The 16,784-nt window shown below is 36.1% G+C and overlaps 1 protein-coding gene across 2 annotated transcripts in view; it reads left to right on the forward strand.

The window, feature by feature from the left end:
• LOC135473011 (sodium- and chloride-dependent glycine transporter 1-like) overlaps positions 1 to 16,256 on the forward strand; it is a 28,930-nt gene extending 12,674 nt beyond the window's left edge. For both annotated transcript variants that reach the window (XM_064752781.1, XM_064752782.1), the window contains exons 6-14: positions 399 to 533; positions 1,190 to 1,293; positions 1,699 to 1,823; positions 2,899 to 3,011; positions 9,681 to 9,812; positions 11,420 to 11,519; positions 12,193 to 12,293; positions 12,724 to 12,891; positions 13,412 to 16,256. In XM_064752781.1, coding sequence (XP_064608851.1) covers positions 399 to 533; positions 1,190 to 1,293; positions 1,699 to 1,823; positions 2,899 to 3,011; positions 9,681 to 9,812; positions 11,420 to 11,519; positions 12,193 to 12,293; positions 12,724 to 12,891; positions 13,412 to 13,657 — 1,224 coding nt within the window. In that variant the 3' untranslated portion in view covers positions 13,658 to 16,256. The remainder of the gene's footprint in view (positions 1 to 398; positions 534 to 1,189; positions 1,294 to 1,698; positions 1,824 to 2,898; positions 3,012 to 9,680; positions 9,813 to 11,419; positions 11,520 to 12,192; positions 12,294 to 12,723; positions 12,892 to 13,411) is intronic.
• Positions 16,257 to 16,784: the final 528 nt, after the last annotated feature.

Below are 16,784 nucleotides of genomic sequence, written 5' to 3' on the forward strand. Positions count from 1 at the left end.
AGTTAATATCTTGATTGTAATCTGTCCTTTGCTGATTGTGTTCATTTTGTATTGTTTTGTATAGCATATAATTACTGAATTCATGGTAACTTTTGATACCCTTATGCGTTTAAACTGTTCGTCTGGTCACTGTTAATATTAACTTGTAAATGCGTGTTTGTTTTGTCACCCTGTCAGATGGCCTCCGGGAAGAACAGTTTTTGTAACTGACAGAGTAAATGTTCATCATTTGTCACCCTCAGAAAATAAAGTTATACATATATATATATATATATATATATATATATATATATATATATATATATATATATATATAGAACTGTTAACAGGTAAGGACACATGAGATTAATTTTTATACTGGTGTTGTATTCTGTATGTATATTTTTCTTGCGTTACAGGTTGTCTATTTCACGGCCACATTTCCATACCTAGTTCTGCTGATTTTGTTGGTAAGAGGAGTTACTCTCCCAGGCTCCATGGACGGAATAAGATTTTACATGGTTCCACAGTGGGAAAGACTTCTTGAATTCAAGGTAAATGCATTGCAAGGTTTTTTTGGTGTGTGCATGTGGTCAGTATGCAAGTACGGAATAAATATTAAATGGTCCAGAATGTACATGTAGGTGTTTTTAAAACAATATCATGAATTATGTTAATTTTTGTACAGGACACCACAAGAGCTGATGTTGAACATGCGACCTCATTGGTCAAAGGCAATCCAGGTGAACGCATTAGAGGGCGAATGCCTGAAACCTTTTTGCATTTGTGTATTGTTATACGTAAGTCATAGCCAGCTAGCTCCAGCTGAGCTTGATCTGATGCCAATTTAGTAAGCCTATCTACTGTCAAAAACATAAATCACAATGTTGTTTTGGGTGAAAACTTGTGAAACACACTGATGGTTAAAGTAGACCATAGTACTCTGTAGTTTCTGTAAAACAAGGAAACTATATTATTGGGACCTTAAAGTACATCTGTACCAATGTAATGCTGAGATCCTTTCAAGTGTGTGTCAAGAAACCAAACATCCTGTGTATGCATAGCCAACATAAACTGAATTTGATTGAAAACCTGAAGGACCTCTGAAAGTTGGAAGAATAATTCTATGAAGTCCTATACATCAAAGAAAATCACCAGCTCGAATGATGGTTATTGCCAGCATTGTGATTATTGCTGCTTAATTGTACAGGTGTGGGGAGATGCTGCTGTTCAGATTTTCTACTCTGTTGGAATGGCCTGGGGTGGATTGGTCACCATGGCCAGTTACAATAAGTTCAACAACAACGTGTACAGGTAAACATCGTTCCCCTAATTCCATATTCATGTATTGTCTTCTCCTTGGGTGGATTTATAAACAAAATCAGTTCAGCAACAATGTTCACATGCAGGTGAAACATCCTTCTCTTATTTCTGTATTAATGTATTGCCTGCGTGAATATGTAAATACAATCATTCAACAACAGTGTCTGTGTTCCTGAATTCCATTTTGATGTATTAAATTGTCTGGTACATGAAGGTAATATTGGTCTGTGTCTGTGTGTGTGAACTACAACACTACGTGTGTGACCATTTTCTACATCACTGATACTGCTATTTCACCATTTTTTTCACTGGAGATGACTCCACTGTCTAAAGCTGGACAACACTTCCAATAGTATATATGAAATGCCCTGACCCTGTTTTTGTTACATCTTGTAGAGATGCTATGATGTTGCCTTTGATGAACTGTGGAACGTCTGTTTTTGCCGGCTTTGTCATTTTTTCCATCCTTGGATTCATGGCTCATGAGACTGGAGTTAGCATTGACAAAGTGGTCACACAAGGTAATGTCCTATATACAGTACATATGTACCTCTTATCTATACACACTGTTACATCTATGTCTGTCATGTAAGTACATGTATGTAATTTCTGATAACATGACACATTTGATTAGCCAAAATTACTCAAGTCTCACCTGACATATTCTAAATGTGCTATACCATAGTTCAGTGATGGTTTCCAAGAAACCAGATAATTGTCAAAGGTAGCTATCCTGAGGTACAGTACTGCTCAATCCTGACGATATATTATTTGGCGGGGATATGGGTGGGAACATCCACGTAGGAAGGGGGTATTGTCACAGGAAGATTTTCATGTCATACACGGATCATACAGCCAAGACAGGTGTACCATCCTTGTATGATGGGTGCATAGGATCCGGGAATGATGGGCGTAGGATACGACCATCATCCGCATAGGGTTTCAAGACATATAGAAACATTCACACATAAACTCATGTAACTTACAACAAATGCCACGTTGTTCAACACCAACCGTGTTATAGATGGAGTTTTGACTGTTTCCACAATAATTCGCTTTGAAGTGCCATCTCTAATGTATGAGTTATAACAGAAATTTTACATGATAATTTAGGCACCATGAATGGCTAATTTGTCATATTAGTACAGCTTTTAGCGAGAACTTATGTCATGGGTTGTCCTGGACTGGGGTTACGATTTTACTTTTGGATGGGCAGATTACGCGCGTAGAGTATAGGATATTGTTAGGATCAGGCAATACTGTAGCCGGAAGATGATGTAGCTCTTTATGTATTGGTACTGGTATCTATTACATGTTTCAGCATGAAGTTTAAAAAAAGGTAATAATTTTATCAGGTTGTATAATAAAAGGAAAATGTCAGCTCTTAAGAATGACTTAAGAATTGGCAATACATGTTGTGAAACATGTATACACGGCAGGGTTTATTAATAATTAATTTACCTACAAAACATGTTATTTTGCCCTTGCTGATGGCATAATGTTGTTTCATTTATGTGTGGAGCATTGTGGTTTAATAAAGAATGCTATGTTGTGGTTGTGACTGAGTGTTAAAATTGTTGCTGACTTGTGTGACAGGTCCAGGCTTGGTGTTTGTGGTGTACCCAGAGGCTGTGACCAATCTTCCCATCTCCCCGCTCTGGGCCATCCTCTTCTTCCTCATGCTGTTCACAATTGGACTGGACAGTCAGGTAAAACACTGTTTCTCACAACTCCATTTCTGACAGTTTAGTGCACATTGCCTCCAGATGACACATGTGTAGTTAGGATTGCAGCTTTCTTGCTGACGGGATCAAAATTCTAGAATGTTTTGATCATTATATATGTAAGTGTACTGCATATAAACTCTCTCTAGTTTCAATGCCAGTACTTTTTCTATTCCAGTCTGAGTAACAGGACTATCCCTGAGAACCTACCTTAAAAAAATAAATAAATAAATAAAATAAAAATAAATTTGCATTGTTCTGCACTGTGCCATAAAAGTTTTCTTGCTGAAAATTTGTATATGTATGTATATACCAAAAACAAAAACTGATTAATTTCTTTAGGAAATAACCTGAGAAACATAGAAAACTGTAATTCTAGTTCCACATATCTGAAGCATGTTACTGACTAGTCAGCATTGTCTTTGTATCAGAACAAAGTGTTTTTAAACAGCAGATTAAATGAAAGGTGCTTACATGTTTGCTAACCATGTCCAGAAGATGATGGTTCAGTTACCTGTATTTCCATCTTCTCCTACCATAAGTGTGACCATGATTTTGGAGAATCTATAGTGTGTTCCATTTTCAAAATGCATTTTGAAAATTAAAGCTTGGTACATTGTATCATAAGCCATGCATTTATGAACTGAGACATACATGTAGTATATGTATATGCACAGCAAGAACTTATGGCAGAAATGATGTTCATGTAGCATTGGAGAGAAAGTAAAAGCCAATGACCTAATGAAGAATCCTATCTGGTTGATTTGAGTAATACTATGAAATATGTACTCTGGAATGTCTGATGTGTTGGCTTTCTAAACACACGGTGGCGCCAGTGTATAAATATGAAAGGCTGTATCACTTTCACCTTACATTACTCTCCAGCCTTATGCAATCTCTAGTAGATTCCTGGCAAGTAGAGATATGCTGACAAGCATACACTGTATATGTCAGCCCCAAAAATTCCTGCTGACTTTTCCATTTTTCCATCCCCTAGTTGCACAGTGACCTCACCAGAATGTTTCTTAATTTTTGTGTTCTTAAATTTGTTCCGTAAATTATTTACAAAAGGCTTGGCATTTAAACTGCTGTTTTAACTCACTTTGATCTATTTGAACTCTTACAGATTTGAATTATGTTTATGGTTCTTGGCTCTTTGTTAGAAGAGCCCTGCATGCCATTCCCCAATCCATATGTTACCTGTAGAACTGCTGGTATATATGTCATCAAGATATTCACCTTGTTACAGGCAGGGGTGGGAAGGGATTTTGCTTAACTGTAGTTACACAAAAATGCATATGTTGTAATTCCTTGCTTTTTGAGTTTTCTTGTTTTATGATTTAAAATTGGGTGGGAGCTATACTTATATGAATATTTAACTTATACAAAATGTTTTTGGTACATTTTTCAGGTAATTGTAACTTGTTGACATAACTTATTGTGCATAAATTATACATATGTGATGTACCTATCATACCACTATATGTCAAAGTGCTATCAATACATAAGACAGATGTTAATTTGAATTCCTCATTCAAGCATTCAACTTGAAGCTTGCTTGACACTCGAAAGGTTGAGTGATGCGTTATGAGTTACGACTTGGGCAGGACAAGAGGTAAGCTTAGTATGCCAAACCAGTCTCATCTTCATGGATTTGTTACTTGTTGATTCAAGGCAAACTTACAATTCTCTTTAGCCTCTTCTTCATCACTTTAGTGTATGACTGTGTAAATTCTTCATACCTGTTGTAGCTTTAATTAATTTTTAAGTTTCCTAATTGCATGAATTCAAACTGGCCAGCTGGTCAGTGGAAGGAGCATATGGTGTTTTCTTTGCAAAAATACAAGTAACAACTTCTCAGACAGTGACTGCTAGTTGGCATGTGGTGTTCTCTGCTATAGCAGGTTTTAATGCGGAGTCCATGCAGGTTATTCAACATAAGCATGCATTGTTAAAGCCAGATATCACGTAAATCGATTTCATAATCACAAGCTATGAGCAAGTCCTAATGAAAAACGATGAGTGACATCAGCTGAAACTTGAGGGCTTCTCTTGAATAATCTTCTCTATTTTCTCACAACACGGGTTCCATCACGGCAACATAATATTGGGGAAAGAAAAGCACATCAAAACATTTTGTGCATTCAAGTTTGTTAAAGTTTCAGTTACTCATTATTTTTTTTTTCTCAATGGTTAAAAAAGAAAAGTGAAAACATTGGTGTGTACTGGTCTTTTTTAAATTCATAACCTATTTATTTCAAGTAAACACTTAATGTGACTAAATTGTATTTGGCCTGATGTCTTTATTAGAAAAAGGGAACATTTGGGGAGGGGTAAGGAAAAATTTATTAAGAAATTAACAAACACTTTGGAACAGTGCTTTATTAATTGGCCTTTGAGCTGTAAGTGTTGTGAGAAATGTGTAGTTTTTGTAATATGAAGTATGAAAATATTTTAATATGTATGTGTATTACTGTTGCTGTCAGGACAGTAGTTTTGTAAAAGTTGTGAAGTATGTACAGAAGGAGGTTTCGTCTGATTAAACGATGTGCAGTATTTAAAAGGGTTGTAATACTGGAATTTGTTAACACTAAAGTGACACTTTTAGTGCCACTTACATGTAATAGTAAAAGGGAGACATATTGTTTGGCCTGACATTAAATTGGGTGGATACATACATGTATAGAGTATTGAACCAGCGGCTGAGCCTGATGTGATCTGCTGCTCTAATAACAGTTAAATCAGATCTGATCTCAGTGGCCATGCCATTGCAGCTGGTCCCTTCTCCCACCCTTGTGTCCCCAATTGGTTGGTCAGTCCACACCAATCCAAGAAGTGGGGGGTAGAGGTAGTCTTTGTTTCTGCTGTAACACAATACTCCTCCACTGTTGAATTTGCTAGCCTGGGGAGGTCTTGTATTTGAGGAATCTGCTAGTATGTTGATGTCATGGATCCAAAGCTGTCTTCACAATGGATCAGCCCTCTACTCAATTACAAAGTCTGACTTGTGTTTGGGCTGTGTCTGACCCCCGCAGAGGTCATTGCTATGACTACAGCAGTGTCCTCAAACTGGAAAGATACAGGGTAACTGAGCCTATTGATTTCTTGGGCAGAGCCTCTGTTGCTGAGTAAAAGTGCATGTGGTAATCTGCTATTGATGCATAAAAAAGTAAGGTTGCCTGGAAACAGGACTGACTTGCAGGTGAAGGGGTGAAGCCATGTGGGGGGAAAGCTATGTAAACAGAAAACTAACTGCACCTCCTTACCCTCTGGCTTTTAACCTCACATAGTATGTCCATCATTGAAAAGATGGTTTGAGCCTCAGGAAAGAAATTAGGGAGGTACTATTTAGTATTTTTTGTGTGTTATATAGACATTTGTCATTGAATTGTGAAGGCAGTAATATCAGAATACACTGGGTTGTGCTCATTCTCATGCCCACGCTCACGGATTAATTGTGATGAGTGGGCTAAGCTTACTGGGGATGTCTTCTCATATTTGCATGTATAGTGAGGAGTTATGCTGTTTTTAATTAATCTTCTACTACAAAATTTATTTGGTCTTACTCTCTGTACATGTAAGTTCTAGCATATGCTCATTGGTGCACGCTGAATTTAATTATTAAAAAAATGGATAACTGGGTTCTGCTCTCTTTTGAACTGTTCTTATTGTTTTTCAAACCCATGGTTTCATAGATCTCAGATAAATGGTTTCTCAGATAAATGTGCGATGTACATGTTTCTTTTAAAGTTAGTAATGGAGGACAGTACGTGTATAAAGAATTAGTTACCGTTTTTTAGTAGTTGTTTACGGGTAAATTATTAAATACCATTTTACATATGGTATTATGTATTACAGTAGACACATTTTAAATGAGTGTTTCATGACGGATCAGCGTTCATGAGAAATTTGCTGAATGTAGACAATCTACATGTAGCACGTAACACACAGTCCATATATGACAGCGTCCAGAATCCTAAAGGGTTGTGTGTGTGAAATGAAAACTATTAAAGCCTACAAAGGCTTGGTTGAAGAAACTGAAGCTGGATTTCAGAGCAAGAGGCATTGGAAATATTCCAGACTGGTCTTGTATGTGTAACACTATCTGAGGAAATCTTTCATTCCTCTCATGCACTGGACAGTCAGAAATGCAGATTAAAAAAGTATGTTGTTTTTTTTTTATTTTACATTATTTTTATGAAAACTTGCTCTACAGGATAGTTACTGGTAATTATAATATAGGTGTCTGAGATTAGATTAAAAAACAAAACTTTATTTTCACACTTCTGAACTGTTCCAGAAAGTTATACAGCTGTGGAAAATTTAAAAGTTGCTTATTTTGGGAGTTTGAGGCATAAAAGATAAATGTTGACTGCAAATATTTATTAGTACATGTTTAAGTATTAGGATCAGTATTTGTGGTAAAATTTATGTCTTTTTTTTTTCTTCAAGTAATATATTGAAAATTTTTCAATTTTTGGTTAGTGAAAGTTGCAGTACATGTTGCTATAATAGTGGGTGGTTGATGTATTTTTTTTTATAATATTCTCTAGCAGATTAACAGATACTTGTAATTAATTACCTGTAGGGAAGCACACACATAATTATGATAGAGGGAGGCTTAAATAATGTTAGAAATGATGTAGTTGTTACAATTGGTGAAGGTTGACTTACAGTAACTGTAGTTGTGCTAGCCAGGTACTTACAACCTTCAATCAGTACTATGCAGGCTGGAGAGAACTTCCTTACCCCCATTTGGAGATAAAAAGTGTTGTTTGTTGTTAAGTAGCTTGTTTGTTTCTTCATACATCCTGCTGATACTCAGACACTCTAACTTGCATCAGATAAATGACCTAGATTCTTGTGACTGCATAAAACAAGTTCTTACTGACCTTGTTTGTTAAATATGGGTTAGTGAACTTTTGCTGCAATTTATACATATTTGTCATAGAGGAATTCTGCAACAACACAAAGCTCCTATAGTCACCAGTATAAATTTTGATTGATTATCCTTGTTAAAAGGTTACGTGCGATCTGTCACATTATGACAATATTGGTATGTCTGGATGTATTGTTTAGCTTATAACCAAGACTTGTGTGAATTAAAAAATAACTGAAGTGGGTAACATTGATGGTTTCTCAACAAAAACAACCCTTTTTTTACCTCAGTTTTAAGAGGTGCCCTTCTCTCCAACCTCATATTGTATAGCCATGAAGCTTGAGCTGTGCTAAGTGTAGGTGTATAAATTGCTGTAACTGTTGTATAGTTAAATTGTACTTATAATGTTGAAATGTTTCTACCTTTCCTACCCCAAGGCGGCCAGGTGACCGGCAGGTCCCCGAGGAAGACTGGTCGCACCACAGACCTCAAGCCACCAATAGGTTCTAATTTGTATCTGTTGCCTGATTACATATATACATGTACATACTCTCATGCTATAAATGGTTACCATTACCAAAAAAAAAAAAAAAAATTAAAATAGAGAAAAAGAAGAAAAACATTTACAAAAACACACAGACTTAAATAGAATTTTGTTGTTATTAACTGTCACGTTCATCATCATACTAACTAGATCATGAGTTAAGGATTACTTTAATACCTGCATTGCAATTGTCTCCAACCCTCCTTTCTTTTGCAGACCTGTACAAACTCAGGAAGATGTAAATGTAACTTTTTACTCTTATCTAAATTTATCCATTTTTTTCCAAATCTCACTAAAAAACTTAGTGAGATTAAAATACAGTTTCCAGCAAATGAAAACTAGCCTTAGCTGAACTCTGGGTGTTGTTTTGCCCACGTATTTCTTGATTATGACAGTTTTCCTGAGTTTGTCCAGTTGATTGGAAGGCCCCCCCTCTCCTTCATGTTAATTTTTATTTACAAATAGGATTATTAATTTCCGTTTTTGCAGGTATATGCAAGTTTGTACCCCGTCATACAGGTTTCTGTAAGCCAGCAAACTAAAAATTTACCGAAAGTGCTGAAATGTGATGAAAATTTTGAAAAAAGTAAAATTATTCTGGATTGTGACTATTTCATTTTTTTTCTATTTGTGATGACAGAATTCAACAGTTAAATTGATTGATTATTGCTGAAGAAATTCCCATTGTCAGAAGATCTGTATGACAGAGCGTACAAGATCCATTGCTATGCTCTAACCTCATGACGGGTTTGTTCTGGTTATAAAATAAAGAAGGAAAAAAGCTAAATTGATCGAAAAGATTGATGTATTATAAATTACTGCTTACCTTCACACCACTTCCAAACATTTCATAACTTTCTTTAAATGTGCATGATATCTTATCTAAATTAATCTGTTTGTTAAAAATTGACATCACAGGACAATGTCGTCATGAGTCCTGACCAGTCAGGACATATTTATTTCTTCACACATTTATTCATTGAAATCTCTCTTTTGTGACTTTTGGCATTGTTTTGTTGATGACAACAACAAAAAAATCTAAATTCCTGGAAACACGTGTTCACTCCATACGATACGCCGACTTCAACTGGTGCATGATTTCAATTTAAAATTAATTTTCACACACATGTGATGCCTGGCTGGTCAGTGTTATAGAGTATGTGAAGCCGGACTTGACCGGAACCCAGTCAGAAACGATGCCTTATTGTCTTGTGTTGTCTTTTTTCTGCAGTTTGGGATGTTCGAGACAATGACCAGTGCTTTTGTGGATGAGTTTCCACAGTACCTGAAAGGGAAGAAGACTCTCTTTACTGCCCTGCTGTGTTTTATTGAGTTCCTTCTTGGCATTCCGTGCATAACTCAGGTAGCGTATATCATGATCATATAACTACCTGTAAATGTACACAAATTGCTCTTGAACAAGAACTCTCAGACACGGACATTTCAAGATACTTTTGTTTCCATTTTTCCTGATCCCTTGGTGGTGGCTAGATTTGGTTTTGGACACTTTAGCCATTGTGTAGTGTTAAAGGAAGTCCTCTGAAAGGGAGACCATTTTAGCTTCCACCAAGATGACACATTTGATAGTACTTCGGTTTTCTCCATCAGTAAAACTGGGCACCATTGTGTAAGTGATAAATTTTTAGTATGGGGTTAAAGCATCAATGAGATAAATTCAACTGGTTCCATCACAATTTATATTTCAAACTTGAAGCACTGCATTTCTGTTTGAATGATGTGAGGTACATGTAGGTGGGGATTTTCGTTTCCAGAGCGTAATTGACATTTTGTAATACATGTTAACTGGGCAGATATTGGATTGAAATTTGGTTTGTCTCACATTACAAATAAAACTGACAATATAGTATGTGTATTCCCAGATCTTATGTGCAGAATGTCCTTTGTCCGTGTCTTGTAAATCCTTGTTAAAACATTTAAGTATGGATTAAATGGATCAATGTGTAGTTTCTATGGTAACAGCACGTGCTTATACTTTGTAGTTGTTATTGACACAACAGCTGCGGTACATTGAAATGGCAGAATTATCAGTAATGCTTATTACTTTACTGATCAGCATATATTACCTCTGACTTCTAATTTGCACAAGTAGGACACGTCACCTAAACAGCTGAAATCAGTTTGCCATGTAGGTGTTCTTGTAGTGTGAAAGGTGTATATAAGTATATACTCATAAAATGCATCTCTCAGAACAACAACAAAGTCCACAAGTCCTGTTATGCATCACAGTATGTTATATAATTACAGGTGGTGTTTGCAAAATTCAGAGTTTCAAAACATTTCTAGAGTAATCAGCTTTACTGTCGACTTACATCTATATACCATTAAACCCATGGTACCAAAACAGATATTTCTTGTTTTTAATTAATCCGGTGCACATGTAGATATTAATTTAGAATTGTTTGATACAAGATGTTAGGCACTAACTTGTCACCTTTTATCCTACATGTATGTTCTGCCATATGTTTTCATATATGTGCAGATGTTTAATTTCCAGAACAGTTGTGGTAAGTTCTATTCATGTCCTGTATGAGTTGGATGGTACCCAAATTCATTACCCACGAAAACAAACTGATACATGTATATAACAAAAATATGAATGTCATTTGGCCAGTTATTACTCACTGGTACACGTCAGAAGAATACATAAAATACAATTGTCATGTTTGTGAAATGTGGCTTCTGTTTACCATCTGACCCATAAGGGCATCATTTTAGCCTGAAGTGTGGTTTAATTTGCTGTTTTATTGAAATTGCTGTACATTATTCCCGTTTATGTAGACATCGACTGTTTCTATTTAGAGCTAGCATTAGTCAAGTACAGGTGTACCTGTACATGGATAGTACTTGTTTAACGGTGATACACGTCACATATGAATGTTTTAATTGCTTTGAACACACAGCAGCCTGACTGATGACAGACACATAACTGGCTGTTTGTCTTTATTACAGGGTGGTGTCTATGTCCTCCAGATCATGGACTGGTATGCATCCAGCTTCTCCCTTATGCTGATTTCCTTGATGGAATGTGTTGTCATTTCATGGGTGTATGGTATGTTAATTTTGCACACAAGAGGAATGTACAGGTTTAATTGATAATCATGCCATGCATCATGTTTTTTAATATAAAGAATATCTCAACAAAGAGCGTAAGATTTGTATCTTTTGATTATAGATACTTCAGTCGATTTATGGCATTGACATGTATTCTTGTGAAACCCTACCAAGTATGGTTCATGGTAAAATTCAAAGTGAGTGTCATGAAGCTGTGATGCATAGTAGACTTGGACCTAGTTTGTTTCTTTGAGGTAAGCAGCTCTTCATCAATGAGAAGCAAAAGATAAACCGAGGATGCTGAAATTTAATACCATAATGTGCAAGAATCTGGAGTATTTGACAAAAATAGTTTGCCATAACACACTCTCTTCCTTTTCATCCCTGAGTTATTTTATTACAACATTTTTAAATGTTAAATTACCATTTCTAAATTTACCCTGCATTACGCACCTCAGCCAATCCTGGTTAAGCATTTGCTATAGCCTAAAAATAGTCAGTTGGCTGATGCTATTCTCAGAACTTAGACGTGACCCTCAAAATTTTATTATGATTCGCCTAAAATTCTCTGGTTTATTTTGACATCCTATGTGATTTTTGTTTTTCTGTTGAAAGTGTGAAGTCTTTCATATGAAATGAAGGAAATTTTTTTTTCTTTTTTTTTTTTACAGGGATAAACCGCTTCTACAAGGACATTGAATTGATGATTGGTTACCAGCCCAGTGTATGGTGGAAAATCTGTTGGTGTTTCATTACCCCAGCTGTGATTCTGGTAGGTGCTGTATGTTTTCTTGAATGATTCAAGTCAGATTTAAAAAGTTTTTGTTGGTTGACATTTTACATTAACATATATACATCTACAATAGGTCTTCCAGCAACCTACAGATGTTGTGATTTCCAACCCACACCCCCGGCTCTACCCGGTTTCCTCGCACCATAATGCTGGCCACCATTGTATAATTGAATTATTCTCGAGTACAGCGTAAAAACAATTCTTTTTAAAATGTAAAGAAAAACTTGATGTCATTGTTTTATGTGTGTTACTTTATGATGTAAATAAACAACAACAAGAATAACAGGCAATCAACATTTTTGTATGTAATCATGTATATCAGATGAGCAGTTGATTGATCAAATAACAGGTTCTGTTTATAAGTAACAAAATTAGCCCAGGTTCATACCCGGTGATGTGTGTTTTGTAGTTTATCTGGGCATTTAGCGTGTCCCAGCTGGCCCCTGTGTCCTACGGTGATTACCAGTACCCAGCCTGGGCTATTCGGTTCGGATGGTTTCTGGGTGTCCTCTCTCTCCTTCCTGTGCCAATTGTGATGCTGATTGAGATGCTTAAGGCTAAGGGGTCCTTCATTCAGGTAAATAAAGATGTCAGAATATTTAATACTTACACAGATTAAATTGATGATCATAATTTTAGAAACTAGTAACGTTTGCGTGTTAATTCTTGTGTATTTTCTCCTGTAAGACACTCATCCATGGTAGTTACACACCTTTACTTACACTACTCATTGACAAGGACACCAGATAGCTTCCAGACCTTTGACCATCTGCAGTTTCTATTCATTCTAGTCAGGGAATGTCTTATATACTGTGCTTCACCTTAATTTTGGGATGTAAAAATGCACTTTCAGAAGCACATAAACGCCTTAAAATGATGCTTTTGATGCCAACATGTAAGTTTTTCTGATAAGAAATAAATCAGTATTCCCAAAAATCTCTTAATTGGCCCTGTGAGGTGAATGACTCAGTCTTAATGAAGCTAAATGAGTCCCTTGAAGAATACTAAAAATTTATCTCAGGTGAAATAGAAGTCTTATAATTTTGCTGAAGCTAATACACATGATGTAATGTGTTGTATCATGGTTACGTTTTCAGAGGCTAAAAATATGTATGAGCCCGAGAGCAGATTGGGGACCTGCAGTGGAACAGTTCCGTGAACAGTACATTGCATCTTTGAGCAAGAGGGAGCGAGAGCGCTGTGGTATCGATCAGGCAGGAGTGCGCTTGCGGAGTTCCGTGAACGCCTGCCCTAAGGCGCTGGAGGCAGGTTGCCCAGAATCTGGTGCTGTAGTGTGTCCAGACGAGAACCTTATCTTGAAACAGTCAGACAGTGCATGTTAAGGTGATGTTAAGGATGCGTGATGTCCAGTCAGAGTGATGTTTGTGGTGGTACTTCAGTTTAGCTTCCAGTACTCTATGCTAGCACGCTCAAGTGCCTGTTGCGCCAAGTTGTCACAAACCATGCCAAGTTCAAATTGGTTGTTGGCACGTGTACAGAGATGTTTTGTATATCCAGACAACCGTGATGTATCTTCTCAAAGAAGCTTTTTAAAGAGAACTTAATGCTATATTTCAAGCACCTATTTTAGAAGATGGCATTTAATAATGGATATTGAATTTCATAATATTCTGTTTAGTGGATCATGTTGGTAGTAAGATATTTTGATGGCATTTGAGTGAGGATGTTGACATTTTAGCTTTGAGACATGCTGTGGTCTGGGAGTACACAGGTTTGTTAACCCAAGACTTTAATTTGGTTAAGAATCGTTAACATATTTGTATTAGTATGAATTTTGTTATATTATGTGTTTGGTGTTTGGTGTGTGACCAGTATGTTGGCTTCATTAAGATGTATGGGTTAAGAGATTATCCACATGCAGAAATTTGACGTTTGTAGGTTATTCTCCTAAAGTATTTCAGGGAGTGTGGTTGATTTCACAGAGAAAATTTTGATTCAGATTTGAACTCCAAGCATCAAGTACAAAGCACTTACATGCATATGTAAATTAGTGTTTAAATTTTTAACTGAAGAGTAAGAATAGCTTTGTGGAATTGATCCATGTTCATACTGAGTTTATAGTAGGATCACATTTTGGCTGCCCACATGTAGTTATAGTTATGTCAAGCCTATCCTTTGGTATTTGATACACCATTTTCAGTTCGATCAAGGCCCATGGTACAAACTAACTTCTCCAGTAAACAAATTACTTGGTCACAAACATTAAGTATAGCAAACAAACAAACAAAAAAAAAAAGATGCTTTCTATATCAAATCCTAGTATTTTCCATAGCTTTGGTTGGATAATACAAAATTCACAGGCATATATAATTTACTGTGTACTTCATGAAAGCATGTTATGTAGCTACATATACACATGTTTTAAGATTTCGCTGCTTACTGCGAAGTGGATCACAAAAGTTTAATTCGGCTGATCAGAACCACACCATGCACATTTAGTAATTTCTAGCCTGCAAGCCTTTGCTCTAGCTTTGCTATAGTGTTGACATCCCTGTTTGGATGTGACTTTATGACTTAGTTTATAACCCAGTTGGTTCACAAGGGTGAAGAAACTCCTCTTACAATCACAGATCCTGTTCTCAAAAAAGAGAATAAGATATGAGAACAGGTGAGCAAAGTGAACTGTACCAGACTGAATGCTTCAGTTACATGCACTTGCACTCCAATTGGTTAACAAGGGCAACTTCAGTTTAAAATGAAAAGCTCTACCAATAGACTTCAAGCATCAGTGACCATGATTTGATACAATAATTTATCTCTTGATGTAAAGCAAGTTCAGTTTTCACTAACCAATCCTTGTAATTGTACTCGTGTATTTTTGGCTTCATCTTACATGTACATGTCCTAGTTTCTGTGAATCTCTCTCTAGACTTCATCCATACTCGGCCAAAATCTCTCTCTGGACTTCATCCATACGTGGCCCAAAACATCTTCATGGACATATCTACATGCAGCACATTACACTTTAAGATGGCAATGACGAAATGGGTATGTGTATCATCCTGTAAGAAGTCAACAAAACTTGAGGTGCTTAATTGTTGTGTATATAGCAGAAGTGCTCTTCCTCAAAACTTAAGGGGTTTTACTTGCATTTACTTTTGAGTTTTTAAACCATTTTTGTATCAGATCGACAAGGTATTATATTTTTCACTGTATATGTATGCATATATTCAAGTTTACTCCACATGTGTCAGCCATTTTGGCAATTACCAGTGCTGCATTGTATGCCATATTGTTTAAAGAAAAACAGTGTAGAAAGATAAAAATTTGCAGGCTTGAATCATGTCATGGTACATGGCACAAATCACAATATGGTATGTAGAAGCCCAAAAGTAGATACTTTCAGCAATCACAGCTGGTTAATAGGCACTACAGATCTCACTAATGTACAGTTAAAGTACTTTGTATCTGATTGGTTAAGATCTCATCTGTTTAGCCAGAAAGTCTGATGCATGTGTACTCGATAAATATACCAGTCATAGTATGACAAGCTATCTGTGGGCAAAACTAGAACCAAGGCCCTATTTGAAGTTCTTCTAATTTCTTCTCTGGCAGTTTTTGGGAAAGTAAAGATATACATATTTTGTTCATTAGATGGACTAACCATGTGAAAAATAGAAACTATATATTCCTGCCAAAATTACATGTGAATTGACCAAAAACAGCAGACCAGATGTCACAAGAATTAGAAGAATTAGGGCATGATAAACTGACAGCTGGAGATTGTGTTATTGTAATGAACAATTTTTCTTTGGCTGAGCATTTCCAATCCTACATTTAATCCACGTGATTTCAAAGATGTACAGAATCGTCATCGATTGACTGAGTTAATTCTAGCCGAGACATCAGTACAGTTAGTCATAGAGTGCGCAGTGACCTCTACATGTCTACTGTCAGCTTATCCATCTCCTGCAACAGACAAACTGTTGCAGGAGATTCTGTGTCCTTCCATCATGTTTTTTATTTTAGTAATTACAGGTATTTTTATATATGGCCAAAACAAAATACTTCATTATATCCTTCCTGCATTAGTATACAGGGACCAGATGTAGAAATACTGTCACTGTTTTTTTGTTTTTTTTTTGTGGTTGTTGTAAATGTTGTGTGTGTATAAATAGTTATATTGTTGACAAGAGCTTTTGGGCTCCAGGAGAGTGAAACCATAATCTGCACGAGAAAGGAATTGAGATGTAATTGACATTACACTTGCAAGAAAAATTAAATTTTGGGAATTTTTGGGAATTTTGGCATTTTCTCAAAGTGTACTTTCTTCCAGTGGGTAAATATTCATTGCAAACCCAAGTCCACAGCTTTCATATTTTGTTTGAAGTTTGACCTTCTGTAAAAGTTACTAAAATAGCCAGTGTAAATCTTTTTTGTTCTGACAATGTCAAAACTTTCATTTCTAACTACCATAACGTACATGTAGTAGCGACTTGTTATCTCACA

The sequence above is a fragment of the Liolophura sinensis genome, chromosome 8, assembly GCF_032854445.1.
Source record: "Liolophura sinensis isolate JHLJ2023 chromosome 8, CUHK_Ljap_v2, whole genome shotgun sequence".
Lineage (NCBI taxonomy): Eukaryota > Metazoa > Mollusca > Polyplacophora > Chitonida > Chitonidae > Liolophura > Liolophura sinensis.